This window comes from Erpetoichthys calabaricus, chromosome 2 (genome assembly GCF_900747795.2).
Source record: "Erpetoichthys calabaricus chromosome 2, fErpCal1.3, whole genome shotgun sequence".
Taxonomy (NCBI): Eukaryota; Metazoa; Chordata; class Cladistia; order Polypteriformes; family Polypteridae; genus Erpetoichthys; species Erpetoichthys calabaricus.
Window position 1 is genome coordinate 27,569,827 of NC_041395.2, and position 15,082 is coordinate 27,584,908.

At 40.9% G+C, this 15,082-nt stretch overlaps 1 protein-coding gene across 2 annotated transcripts in view; it reads left to right on the plus strand.

The window, feature by feature from the left end:
• The window catches only part of LOC114645711 (potassium voltage-gated channel subfamily KQT member 1-like), a 773,371-nt gene that overhangs the window by 455,309 nt on the left and 302,980 nt on the right, over positions 1-15,082 (plus strand). For both annotated transcript variants that reach the window (XM_028793526.2, XM_028793527.2), the window contains one exon: positions 6,484-6,559. In XM_028793526.2, the coding sequence (XP_028649359.1) occupies positions 6,484-6,559 (76 nt within the window). The remainder of the gene's footprint in view (positions 1-6,483; positions 6,560-15,082) is intronic.

Here is a 15,082-nt window from a genome sequence, read left to right on the forward strand (position 1 = left end):
AAATGTTACTTTTCAGTTGTTATCTATATTACTAAACCACAGTTAATTTATGCATGGCGGACGCACCGAGGCGCATGCGCACTGCGGCCTTGGCGCCCGCCACAGAGTCAAACGCAGCGGCTTCCCAAAACGCGGCGGTGCCCGCCCCAGAGTCAAATGCAGCGGCTTCCCAGAGTCAGTAGGTGGCACCCAAATAACACAACGTACTGCGCCGTGGCGCCCGCCCTAGAGTCAAACACAGCGGCTTCCCAGAGTCAGTAAGTGGCGCCCAAACAACACAACCTGTGAGTGCCCAAACAACACAACCTGTACAGTCGTGCATACAAACAATGAACGAAGGCGCCCACACAAAGAAACCGCTTTAGTTCAAATAGGGTTATTGAATTCAATGGAAACTTTACCATGCCTACGACCTGTGAACTACACATGAGGTAAAGCGTGCACGCCAGGTTGTACAGCCGCCCGGACGTGACCGCCCACACCACCGCATATACCCTCCATGATATTTCATCACGCGGCGGCTTCCCACCGAGGCGCATATTGCGCCGTGGCGCACGCCCCAGAGTCAGTAGGTGGCGCCCAAACAACACAACCTGTTCACTACACTTGCTCTAATCCACTGTGCCAGTAAAATAGATCACATAACGGTCACAGACTGAAACCCAGCGGCTTCCCCGACTCAGTGGCTGGCACACAAACACCACAACCTGTAAACTAAACTTGCTGTGCTCCACTCTGCCAGCAGTCGGTGTCAGCAAAGGCAACAGAATCACGTCTCCACAAAATGAAACCGCCTTAGTACAGATATGCTTATTTAATTAAATGACATTTCCCCAGACGCACCCACCCTCCATGATATGTCATCCATCCAAATATCGGACAGAACTGAAACTGATTGCCATTCTTGGATTTCCGATTCGCTAGCGAATCGCGGGCTTACTTGTTACTAAAAAGAAACAGTTCTTTTTGTCCTAAGTGTCCAATCACAGATGATTGGGGCAGGCTGGTTGTTACGTATAAGATACTTATATAAGTATACTGTACTCATATAAGATACTTGACAATTCCAAACTCGACCTTTGTGGGTGTCTGCATGAGTTGCCACTGTGCTAAGTTAGGTCCCCATTTGTGCCTTGCACCTGCAAGGATAGACTTCTGCCTTCTTAAGCCCTTTTTGGATGGGATTAGTTTTACACGGGGAGGTACAGTAAAGTCAGTGCTTGTAGTGGGCCAGTAAGAACTGATGCTCCATACTGGCATTTCCCCATTTCTTGAATTATGACAAAAGGTAGGTAATGAATAGGCTTTTACACGCCATAGGAAATTTGTTTTCAGGAGCCATTGAATTCCTGTGTAATGTAGGCCCTGGCTACTTTCATGTTTTGTGTTCCCACCACACAATAGGAACTATAGCCTTTACGCAAAATATGTGATGTGCAAAGAAGAGTAATATGGTGTGAAGTGATCAGGTGTTCATGGGGGATGCCTCCTTATTTCTTCAACATACTCTGTACTACATGAGGGAGAATATTGCTTCAATACGATGCTAGCTATGAAGAGTGATGCGGTGCGAAGTGTAGCATGACCAGGAGTTCAAACGGGGATTATCGCACTTTATTGCTTCAAAGTGATCCCACCTTCACAAGGGAGATTATTACTTCCATGCGGTGTAAAGTGCAGCCATCCATCTTCACCAATTCCCTTAGCCCCACCCAACGATAATTCAGAGGCTGAACCAAAAGTACGTGCCCTCAAATAGAGGCTAAAAAAAGGACCAGGAACTACAAATGGCCCGAGGTCCTACAGTGGAAATGCTACAAAAGTTCCTGAGTTTCTAAGAAGTTCCTAAAAAAAGTTCTTGTGGTGGGAAAGATCCTTAGGTGTGTCAGAGCGCTGCATTTCCATTACAGTTATGTGCAAAATAGAAGCAATACTTCTGAAAAGCAAAACACAAATGCGTATTGTCTCTGTTTCCATTGAATGATTTAATGTGAATAAACTTTGTTTTATCATCCGAAATTAGAAATTAACTCCAATATGATGGGTATTGGTTCTGTTATTTCAATTGTGTCTGCAATCACTGTATTCGTTTTTAATCGGAGGCGACAAGTGTGAGTGAATACAATAAAGGAAAGGCAATGTATTAGGGATTTCTTTGAAATTGTCTGCAGTGATTTTACTAAGAAGCTTTGGGTACAAAATTTTAGGATGAGCAGCTCAACATTCATGAAATTATACAGGGCAAAAGGTCATCTTGTGTCTCCTACTGTAGCATACCCGAGGGAGCCAGTCCCGACTGAGGAGCACATAGCCATTTTGCACGTTATAAACTGGCTCCCTGTGCGGAGTACAAGGTTGTTGCTGAGACTTTTGGCAAAACCACCATTCACAGGTGTGTATGTGGGGTGTGTCAGGACATATGCTCAAAACTAATGAGGCAGTACATCACTTTAATGGATATGGAAGGGGCACAGCAGATGTTGCAGCACAATTATGAAGCACACAAAATACCTCAGGTGTATGATGCAATCGATGGCTAACATATCCCTATTCCTGCACCAAGTGAGGGGTATTGGAAAGGCTGGACATCAATTGTTCTGTAGACATTGCTGCAGATTAATGATCAGGGACATTTGTATGGGGTCACCTGATGATGCGGCTGTATTCGCCACATCAAATCTGCACCGATATTTGAAAATTTACGTCATGTCATGTGACCTACAGTCATGGCCAAAATTATTGGCACCCCTGGAATTTTCCTTGAAAATGCACCATTTCTCCCAGAAAATTGTTCCAATTACAAATGTTTTGGTATACACATGTTTATTTCCTTTATGTGCATTGGAACAACACAAAAAAACAGAGAAAAAAAGCCAAATCTGACATCATTTCACACAAAACTCATAAACCGGGCTGGACAAAATTATTGGCACCCTCTAGTTAATATTTGGTTGCACACCCTTTGGAAAAAATAACTGAAATTAACCATCAACAAGCTTGTTACACCTCTCAACTGGAATTTCCGACCACTCTTCTTTTGCAGACTGCTCAAGGTTTCTCAGATTTGAAGGGCGCCTTCTCCTAACAGCAATTTTGAGATTTCTCCATAAGTGTTCAATCGGATTTAGATCCGGACTCATTGCTGGCCACTTCAGAACTCTCCAGCGCTTTGTCTTCAACCATTTCTGAGTGCTTTTAGAGGTATGTTTGGGGTCATTGTCCTGCTGGAACATCCATGACCTCTGACGCAGACCCAGCTTTCTGACACTGGGCCCTACATTGCACCCCAATATCTTTTGGTAGTCTTCAGATTTCATGATGCCTTGCACACAGTCAACGTATCCAGTGCCAGAGGCAGCAAAACATCCCCAAAACATCTTAGAACCTCCACCATGTTTGACTGTAGGTACTGTGTTCTTTTCTTCATAGGCCTCATTCTGTTTTCTGTTAACAGTAGAATAATGAGCTTTACCAAAAAGCTCTACCTTGGTCTCATCTGTCCACAAGACGTTCGCCCAGAAGGATTTTGGCTTCCTTAAGTACATTTTGGCAAACTCCAGTCTGGCTTGTTTATGTTTCTGTGTCAGCAGTGGGGTCCTCCTGTCTCTCCTGCCATAGCGTTTCATTTCGTTCAGATGTCGACGGATAGTTCGAGCTGACACTGTTGCACCCTGAGTCTGCAGAACAGCTTGAATATGTTTTGAAGTTGATTGGGGTTGTTTATCCACCATTTGGACTATCCTTCATTGTTGTCTTTTATCAATTTTTCTCTTCTGTCCACGTCCAGGGAGATTAGCTACAGTGCCATGTGTTGTGAACTTCTTGATTATTTTGCGCACAGTGGACAAAGGAACATGAAGATCTCTGGAGGTGAACTTGTAGCCTTGAGATTGTTGATATTTTCCACAATTTTTGTTCTGAAGTCCTCAGACAATTCTCTGCTCTTCTTTCTGTTCTCCATGCTTAGTGTGGCACACTCAGACACACAACAGAAAGGTTGAGTCAACGTTTCTCCATTTTAACTGGCTTCAGGTGTGACTGCTATATTGCCAGCACCTGTTTCTTGCCACAGGTGAGTTCAAATGAACATCATATGCTTGAAATAAAACGATTTACCCAGAATTTTGAAAGGGTACCAATAATTTTGTCCGGCCCATTTTTGGAGTTCTGTGTGACATGATGTCAGATTTGGCTTTTTTTCTGTTTTTTTGTGTTGTTCCAATGCACATAAAGGAAATAAACATGTGTATACCAAAACATTTGGAATTGCAATAATTTTCTGGGAGAAATGTTGCATTTCTGGGAAAATTCCAGGGTTGCGATTATTTCGGCCATGACTGTAAGTGCGACTAGAGTTGTTCCATTTCGATATTGCAGATTATTGTTTTATCAAATCACCTGAAAACCACTTCAAGTGAATATATAAACTTTTTTGCAAAATTTGAGAGATTTTCATGTGTTTCCATTACTGTTTTTTTCTTTTGTAATTTCAAAATGTGCACTAAAGAGGTTAATGGAAACGTGGCTACTGTGTACCATCAGTTCTAACCAGGTTAGCAGCCCTTATTTATAGCAAAAATATGTGTGTTTCTCCTACAGTGGAAATCCCATCCCCAAAGTAAGTTGTGCACATAAGTGCAACTTTGGGTCTCAGAGTGGATTCCCCATCTTCCTGTTTTTCAGTATGCACAATAAGAAGTATCAGTGCAGCTCTTTGTTTCCACTTTAGGCATTATTACTGGAGGACCTCATTAATTTTAGTTCCAACCTACTGTTTTACTGACATGTCAATTTGCACTGGATTGGTTTAACATGGTTTTTTTTTCTGGACTTTTTATAGAAGGTTGAATGCTTTGTAATCTTTACTGAGATGCGAACGCACAGTCCGTTAATGCTACTGACATGAGCAATTTGGACAGAAGTGTACTCACACTGGCAATTCGTTCTGTGCCTGAGCATGTTTGTCCACAAGTAACCCCTCAAAGTCTAGGTCATTTGAATAGTGTGAACGCACCGTGCCGAGCCAACCGTCCATGCCCTGGCCTGCTTGGAAGAGGTGGGCCTGAGCACAGTTCAGTAGGATTCTGGAACAGTGTGATCGCTAAACGTGCCTGAGCACAGAAAACGGACATGACATCAATGATGTGACGAGTAAGATAGATTGTATTGAATGAAATGAGAATTGGACTGAGTTAAAAACAGCTTTTTATTCTCACCTTACACATGTAGTTGGCAAGAAAAGCTGCATTTTCCTCTCTGTCTCCATAGAAATCTTCTCGTATGTGCAGCACGTTTAACAGCAAAACCCTACACGACTCCAAAACAACCACAAAATAAGTAACATGTAACATTTTGACACGTATGCTGTCACTCCATGTTCAGATCTCCTATTGGCTTTACATGAAGTCGCATGGTCGTGATGAGAGTGTGTATGGGCCCAGAACATTAAGTGCAGTGTGAGTGCAGGCCAGCAGGGATGCAGGGAGGTGGGACGATCACACTTGGGCAAGGTACAGAATAAACGTACCTAGTTTGAGTACACCTTAAAATTAAAGAGATCTTCCAGTAATAATTACTTTTCCTAAAATCCTACAGCAAAATGAATCCAGTCTGAGTAGGACTTTAAACCCTCATTTGGAGTAGATGGGTGTAAGACTGTTATTTTAGCCCCATAATGGACTGACATCTTGTCCAGGGTTACCTTGTGCCCAGTTCTGCCAGGGTAGCCTCCAGGTCCTCTGCTAACCCAGATTTTTATTAAGCAGTATTGAGAATGTTTTGTTAATATGAAAAGTGTTGTAGAAAAATACAGTAATTCATTTGTAAAAATAAATGGTCACTTGCCATGCCTGGCGGCCGACTAGACTGGTAATCACAGTTATTTGCTTGATATTTATAAATAAGGGAGTCCGTTACAGTTGTGTTTTGGTCGTCCAACAACTCCCACATGTTCTCCCACTCTCGATCATATATTTCAATGGATCACATCCTGGAAAAGCTCCACATCCTACATAAACACAGTAATCCATTCTTTAACGTGGTCTTTATTATGAACACAGCAGCATGCGGCACCCAAGGAGGCCACACAGGGAGTCGCTCAAGCCAAGCTGGGAATCTGCCTTGTTGTCTCATTACCACAACCAGTAGGATTAGTGGAGCTGGCGTGTTTTGGAAAACCGAGCTATGCAGCCTGCTGTTATCACAACCCCAATGGCCGCCACTAATTTTGTCATTTTTTTTTTTTTAAAACATCTCTTGCATTTTAATTATTTTGTACAGGAATGTTAGCCACCCAGTGGCTTTTAGTCTTTTATCACTTTAGGGTTGCATTGAAAGAAAAAAAAAACAACAAATGGGCTGAGTGTCTTTGTGAGGGGTGGTAATGTGAGTGGTAGTCCCTTTGTGCCAGGCATTGTGTGCCTTTGGGAAGCTCCCTTTACACCTGTCTCATTCCTCTTCACTTCTCTCTTCCTTTTCCCACAGACTGCGGGAGCAGCACCGAGCTGCCATTAAGGTGGTGCGCCGGATGCAGTACTTTGTGGCCAAGAAGAAGTTTCAGGTGAGTTCATGAATGGAAGTTTTTGTTTGGTAAATACCCTTAAAAAATACAAAATAAAGGAAACTTTCTTTTTGTTATCCCTGCCACTTAAAAGTTTCTATTGTGGTTGGAAGAAAAGGCTGGGCTCTCACACAATTCACCTTTTTCTTAAGGGGAGCTACACCCTCCATTCTGTTCCTCTGTCCTCTTGAATGGGCTGTTTGTTAAGGTGGGGTGGAGAAGCAGAGGGCCGAATCCAGTGGGAATTAAGCAGGTTCCTGAAACTTACAATGCACTCAACACTTTTTTTTTCTTTTTTCCTGCTAATGGCTGTGACCTTAGTCCTGATTGTTATTAAATATATACATAGACAGATAGAAGATGCTATAAGAGAATCAGTTGTTTGCTTCTGTAATAGGTAGATGGATATGGAAGGCACTATATCATATTGGACAATGAAAACTTTGCTTCCTGAACACTTTTCAGTGTGTCTTATGTATTTTAAATATTCCTATTACATACCATTTTATTGCAATGTTGATTTTCTCTCATAGTGTATATATATATATATATATATATAATATATGTATGCATATACCACAACCACAATTACAACTGGAACGTCTGTGTTGATCTCAAAGTAGTGTCACTGCAGCTCATAAATACCAAATCCTGTTGTTTCATTTGTGAAAGGGACAGCCTCGCTAAAGAGCCTCATTATGGTAAAATCAACTGGCTGCTCCGTATTGCACACGTGTTAGCCCAGCAAAGATCTGTTTGCCTCCTCTTGTTGGAGTGATGAAAGCGATGAACAAGGGAGCTGCAGGATTTTGATATTTGAGACCGATATTTCCATGAATACCGGACGCCAAGATAAAGGAAAGGATTTTTGTTGGTCCACAAGTCAGACACATCATCAGTGACAAGTGGTTCAAAGATCTACTAGCGGGAGTCGGAGGAAATCACATTCACAGATGTTGTTGAGAATATCCTTGGCAAATGCAGGGCACCAAAATACATCCGGCTGGTTGGCAGCATGTTTCCTTCAAGCATACAAAACTATGAAGAGCAACATGACGATTAGTTTTCATCACTCACATGGGGACTTTTTCCCTGCTAATCCTAGTGCAGTCAATGATGAACATTTCAACCTTGGTTACGTGGAATCCATCAGTGCTGGCTGACTGTTGTCACTGAAACAAGAAACATCAGATGAGCTGTGCACATGTTAATCAGCAGTAAAACATTTTTTTAGCTTAAGTGAACCAATGCAATGTGTCAGCACCATTAAGCGGTTAAACACTCTAAATTGAATAAAAGTTATTGTCATGTTTCTCCAAATTCTTGTGATTCAACCAATCTGAAATTATATGTGGGTTCACCTTGAAGCCGTCTATCATAATAACCAATATTTTTTCAGGATCCAAAACATTTCAACAAAAATTGTCCAGTATAATAAGTAATTATGAATTTTGATAGATAAGAGATAGATATGGAAGGTGCTGATACATAGATGGATGGATAGGTGAAATTAAGTATATAATAGATAATAATGTTGCTATTAATCCTTAAACCCAGTCTTCATCTGTCTTCTTTATTTCTCTTCTGCTATGGAGAAATGCAATAAATGTCATGTGTGTGATCAGCATTATGTCCACCTACAGTTCAGTATATTCTTTTAAAGCATCCTCCCAACAAAGTAGCTCAGATCCAGATTTTTAGTAGTTTAAGACGCTAGCCATCATCTTCACCCATCCATTTGCTGGCATTGGATCTGCTGACTCAGACACCAGAGTTTGATACTAGATTTGCTGACACAGATTTGTGGTGATTTAAGACACTAGACATCATGTGTCCATTTGCTGACACAAACACTAAATTTGCTGACACAGAGGTGCAGTAATTTAAGAAACTAGATATCATTATCCATTCATTTGCTGTGAGTAATCTGTCCATTTTGCAAAATCCAATGTTCATATGATAGGAAGCACTATGTGAAAGACAGCAGCCAACTTCGGACAAGGAACACACTACTAAACAACATAATGTATGTGCACAGAAGCAGAATGTATACATGCACCCTGGTGCCACAGTGCTCCCTCTTGTTTTCAGTGCCCATGCCCATGCTCTGTAGTGCCCAACAATAAGCAGGTTCAGAGCTCTTCACTGAGGCTAGGGATCTGCACTGGCAATCAGAAGGTTGCCAGTTCAAATCCTGTAAATGCCAAAAGGGACTCTGCTCTGTTGTGCCCTTAAGCAAGGCCCTTAACCTGCAATTGCTGAATGCTTTGAGTAATGACAAAAGCACTATATAAATGCAAAGAATTATTAATTATTATTATTTACAAATTCACATTTACCACACCCTGGTGTCCTTAATCCTATCAATCATGACATTACCTTAATTTATTTTTCAAGTAATTCACAACCATTTCTTTACTATGTGCTTCACGATCCAGAGCACATTTCTTTCTCATTCTGCAGCTCATTTCCAAACTCCCATCTCTCAGCTACTTGCACTACCTTATGGTTTTGAAACTTCAGTTGCTCTTTCAATGTTTACTTCTCACACTGTTCTCCTTCAAATTCCAGAGACTGAACTTTTCTCTTCCATTTCTTGATGCCCCTGACTAAAAGATCTTCTACAACCAAGAGATGATGCGATAGATAGCCTTCTCCATGGATCACCTTCACATTTTTCACCATGTCCCATTCAATTTCCTAAACTCACAGATTAATTACACCACCAGATTCAAATGTCATCTTGTTTTTCTACTTATTAAGCATTTCAAGTGCATCGCCAAACTCCAGAGTCCTCAAAGCTGAAGTCCCCATGGACTCTTACATTTGAAAAGAAAAAAAAAAAGTTTTGATATGAAGTATTCTGTTAGTCTTGAATAGTTAGACAAACCATTGCTATTTCTGGAGAATAATTGCATTGACGTAGCTGTGGACAGATGCTCTTGCACAGTTTCTTACTAGTTTTCTCCTGATCTACTTGATTTGGTAGTTTCTTCTGTGGGCAGAATGTATAGGTCTTGGCTAGTCAAAAAGCAGCAATGATATCATAGTATGTGCTGTTTGAATTGATGGATAAAATAATATTCATTTATTCATTTTCCAAACTTGCCTAATGTGAAGTGACAAATCCAATTTTTTGCCTTAATGTGAAACTAACCTGATGTTTTCAGGTTCGAGTGGACACAGAAATCTGATCTTTACAAATTTGATTTAGCATCTGATTCATGGGCATGTGACATAAATGAGAATGGCCACATCAAAATTCCTGTGTTGTTTTACCTATACACATGGACCGAGTGATGTTCTCATCAGCCAGCCCCAGCAGTGCCACAGGACAACAATGGAGGAGAGCTATAGCTGTGATAACACTCACGGTCCCACCACTGTAGGCTCCATTCTCGTACCCAAACATCTATTTATACAGCAGTGCCAGCAATAGCTTTGAAAACATCACAATCTGGCCGTTTGGCTTTTTGTCGCCTTCTTGACCTAATCATATACAGATGACAAACTCTGCCATCCTGCAGAGTAAAATGTGATACATACACTAGCTACTAGTGTATCCATTTTGTTGGGTTTATGAGTCATCTCTCAAATATGACATATTTATTGTTGGTAATGCAGATGACTTGAGCACAAAGGCATCAGTGTACACATGCGTGCCATTTCGGGGGACAGATGTGTTCACATTACAGTTAACTACAGCAGATCACGTTGTACTCATGAATGTAAACCATCAAGATAAGCAAACCCGATCTGAACAAAAATCAGAATTGGGCCATGAGGCTTATGATGTGAACGTAGCATTAAATTTAGTGCCAGGGTTCAGTAAGAAACGACAGAGCTTATTTCATCCCTAGATGTAAGGTAGAAAGTCACCCTGGATGCGGAGCCAGCCCCTCACAAAACACACTTTGTAGCACCGAGTTAGTTTAAAGACCCAGTAAACCTACCCTACAAGTGACTGTGTGGAAGGTCGATTTACACATGAGGTCCTGCACTCCTTCTCACCAACTCAGGTCAGCTGATGAATGGTGTCAGGTGATACCACCTACACAAGGCATCAAAGTGCAATCTCCTTTCGTGTGTAGCTCCTTGCTGGTGGAAGAGCAGTCCACCTCCATCCAAACCACTGACTCCATCGCTGTGCTTAAGAAGACCTTGAAAACCCTCTTGTTCTGTGAATATCTTTTGTTTTTTTTATTTGAAAATAGTTTGATATGAAGTTCTTTGCAGGCAATAAAAGAGTCCCTTCTCTTGTCTTGGTCTGTTTGGTTAATAGCACTTCACTTTTGGTGGCCAGCTTTGTATCATTGTCCTGTAACAACAGTCCTCAGCCTCATGTTTACTTGGTTGTGTAGACCATTTCTGTAAGTCACTTTGGATCAAAGCATCTGCTATATGCATCATTTAGAATGTAGAATGAAAATCAGAGTACCTACAGAAAACCTCCTGCAGGAGAACTTGCACCCTTCATATACAGTAGACGAGCACCAGACTGGGATTTGCACACAAGACACAGGATCCATGAGACAGCAGCCGTAACCACTGTGCTCTAATATAATGTAATCAAAGGAAATGAAATGGCTTGCCTTTTTCCTGATAAATGTGGACTCCTGAGGTTTAATTTCTCTGGAATCAGTTGTAGACTGGAATTTTGTTTTTCTCTCCTATGGTGCCAGCTGGCCTTAGCTTACTATGCTCATATGTGAGCATAGTCTTACATTATTAATATTCAGAAGAGCCTAATTTAAGATAGCCTGTGGATATTTCTAGAATTATGTATATTTCTTTATGCAGTATGTTGCCTGGAGTTTTTTAATGAGTTGTTTTCTCCTTTATTTTGCCTTCTATATTTTTAAATTTGTACTCTGTACTGTGCTAGGGAATGGAAGTGTAACATAAAATGGCATCCTCTGAGCCACTTATTCCAGTTCAGGTTTGGAACCAGAGCCTATTCCAGTGGCACTAGGGGCATGGCAGGTAAAGGCTGCAGACAGGGTGCCATTTGTTCTCAACACACACAAACACCAGCACTCCTGTTCAGAGTCACCAGTGAACACAAGGCACACATTTTTGGAAATGTGGGAGAGAAACCACACAGAGAGAACATGCAAACTCCATATGGACAGCAATCAAGTGTAGGATCGGTGAGGCAGCAACACTATAACTAAACTTGGCGCCACTGTGAATGGAAGGGTCATATTTAAGAATCCCCTGCAGGCAAATTGAATTGTACTAATGTTCTGAACACTTTCAGTTTCACACACGTGTGCAATAAATATATAAATCCAAATATATGCAGTATTTGAAGAGCAAAAGAAGTCATGGGGTGCTGCAATTGATGCACACAACCCCTCTGCGTAATGTCAAAAAGCATACAGAACGTAATCTGATTCAGATATTCTTAAGATGTATTTTTCATGTTTTCTTTCATGGAGGATTGTGAAGGTGTTTTTGTGAACGTTTATGTGACAACCCGAGATATGATAGGAGAAGAACTGACATAGACACCAGCAGCATGTAATGGTTCATTGAAGACCATTTATTAAATTATTTGTGACAGGCCCAGACTAACTCTCCCTGTAGATCTTGGGATACACGGTTTAACTTCTTAAGGTTACTCCACTATCACCCATGGGAGATGCTTCATAAAAACACAGGAGCTTCTACACCGCGTCCTAGCTGTTTCTGTTGCTTTCAGTCTAGTCTGCCATGCTGTTCAGCACATCTCCTTTTATTCTGCTCCAGTATGTATGCCCCATTCTTCTGCAGACTTTCACCTGCATGCTTCTTCTCTGATCTGAGTCACTAAACTTAGGAAACTTCACTCACTAACAAAGAAGGTATCTCACTCTACCTTTGCCACTTCAGGAGGTGGTACACTCACTTCTTTCATTTGACAGCCCATAGATGGGCCAGTTCAATTCAGTGACTTACCTACTGATATGAACTAGAAGCCAAATAATCAAACTGCTTCACTGTCCAGCATTCCAGAAGATCTAATTGCTCAGACACAGTATCATCTTTTAATATGCTTTGGTGTGCTGGACTTGAGAGGTCCAATGAATCAACAAGTTAATTAAGAAGGTCAGCTCAGTTATGGCACACTCTCTGAACCCCCAGGAGGTAGTAGTGTTGGAGAGAACGAAGATAAAGCTTATAGCCATTATGAACAATGTTACACATCCTCTTTATGTTATCTATTATATACTTAATTTCACCTAATATCGAGAACTTTCAGCCAATAAATTATTCAACAGAGGCATGTCAAGAACAGGGATGGCTATACCGTATAGGGGAAGTAGGTGGCATTCTCTCACCTATAACTGACATAAACCAATTGCGTGAGGAAGGTGTGGCTTCAGGTTATGTTCACCGGGGCAAACTCTGATTGTTTCTGTCACACACCACCCTCAGCAGCACCACCACTCCATTCATGTATGATCTGTTTACAACTCCAAAAGGTAGCTCCTTCATCAAACATCCATGTACGATTTGCTTGAAACCCTGAGGAGGGACTAATAACCCCTCCCCTTCACCCTTCTCTCCACTCCTTAATCACACGTCAGTGTACAGCTCACTTGAATTTCTCAGTTTTTCATTCCAACATCCGTGTACAACTCTTGTGAATCCCCAAGTGAGGAGACCAGCCCCACTCTTTATCTGCAATAATATGAATAGCAATTCAGTTGAAGACTGTGTTGTTTGGGCGCAACATGTTCAGCGTTATCCAAGGGCAACACTGGTCAAGAAACATTTCTAGGGCTCCTTCATGCCTTCAGCAAACTGCCTTAACAGTGCCTCAGTATGACTATTCTTGTTTAAATTTAGCAAAGTCAGAAGTTTTTCTTTCTTCTGTAAAAGCTAACTTTCCCTTTAGGACAAATACAAACTATCTATCTATCTATCTATCTATCTATCTATCTATCTATCTATCTATCTATCTATCTATCTATCTATCTATCTATCTATCTATCTATCTATCTATCTATCTATCTATCTATCTATCTATCTATCTATCTATCTATCTTTTCTCTTCTTTTCTTTTCTTTTCTTTTCTCTCCTGCCTAACTAGAGTTTTATTTGTTTCGCCCCAGCCATCTCACCTCATCATTGGACTCAACTTAAGAGACTTATGAAATTATTCAATATAGAGTAGGTGGACTCTACCAATTTACTAATTATATATGTATTTTATGTGAGTCCATATTAATTAATTCTCTTGGTTATTCATTTTTATTCTCACCTATTTTTTTTTTATTTATTACTGGAATCAATCCGACATTTTGAAAACCAGTTTGAGCTACGTCCTGTGTATAAAGATGAGCTTTAGAAATAAATGCTGTTGGGGTATCATGCAGATTTTCTGAGTTGTCTCCGCTTGTCCATTGCAGGGATGATGAGGTTATTATAAGTGGAGAAGCCATGGGTGGGGTGCCAGCCCATTGCCGTGAACAATTAGATGCTCAGACCCTGACCCATTTACAATCAGTGGCCACCCAATCTCTTTGGCCTTCAGCTATAATATTGTAAAATTTACATTTAGTTTGTGTCTGCTGCAATTATAAGTAATTGAATTGGGAATACTTTTACCATGTTAAATCAGTATAAAACTTTAATGCTAAAATATGGTAGAACCAAGTGGGAAAGCTGAATTTATTTCTCATCTCAAAGTTTTAGCAAGCCTGTTGCAGCACCCTAACCACACATGCCGGTCATTCGAGCATTTCATTGTGAGGATACTTCTCATCAGAAGCCGCTGAAAAGCTTATGAGGATTTAAGGGAGAATGAATCGTGCAAAGTACCAGCCAAACCTAAAGGAAAAATCTGCCAGAGTCGGCCAAGAATGTAAAACTTGGGGAAAGATCTCATATTTCAAGCAAAGGCACATGGCACTGAGGTGTTGTGGAAAAGAAAATGAATGTCCTCGAATGGCACTATGGGGAGAGTCTGTTGTAGGCCCACTATGAGGCAGTAACTCAGAATCCTACTCAACCACTGCAGAAATGGGCGGCCAAAAGTTCACAAAGTCAGGAAACTTCACATGAACAGGGCCTGGCTGCAAGTCCATATTTTTTAATACTTGAGCCTTAAATATCACTTTGAAACCTAAAACAATGTTTAGATAATGATTCTCGTAAGGGATTTTGAGGCTGTATAAATATGCTTTGTATGTAAAATGTAAAAAAATATGTGTTTGTGTGTGTATCGAGTGTGTCTTGATTTCATTGACATCCTGGCAATCTCCCACTTACAACCGTTGAATTACAAATTATCTTTTTTATCTTTATACACAGTTACTGATATCCTTGACTGTTGGAGTTTACCATCTTTGCAAACTCTGGATTTTTCAAGTTTGCCTTCCACACTTCTACCTTTTGCATTTTCTAAGTACCCACTAGAAAAATGTCAATTTTGGAATTCCATTTAACATAGCTCAGGGTCAGTAAAGCTTGAACCCATCCCAACAGAAAACAGGCATGAGTCAGGAAGTTACTCTTGATGGGGCCAGGTCAATT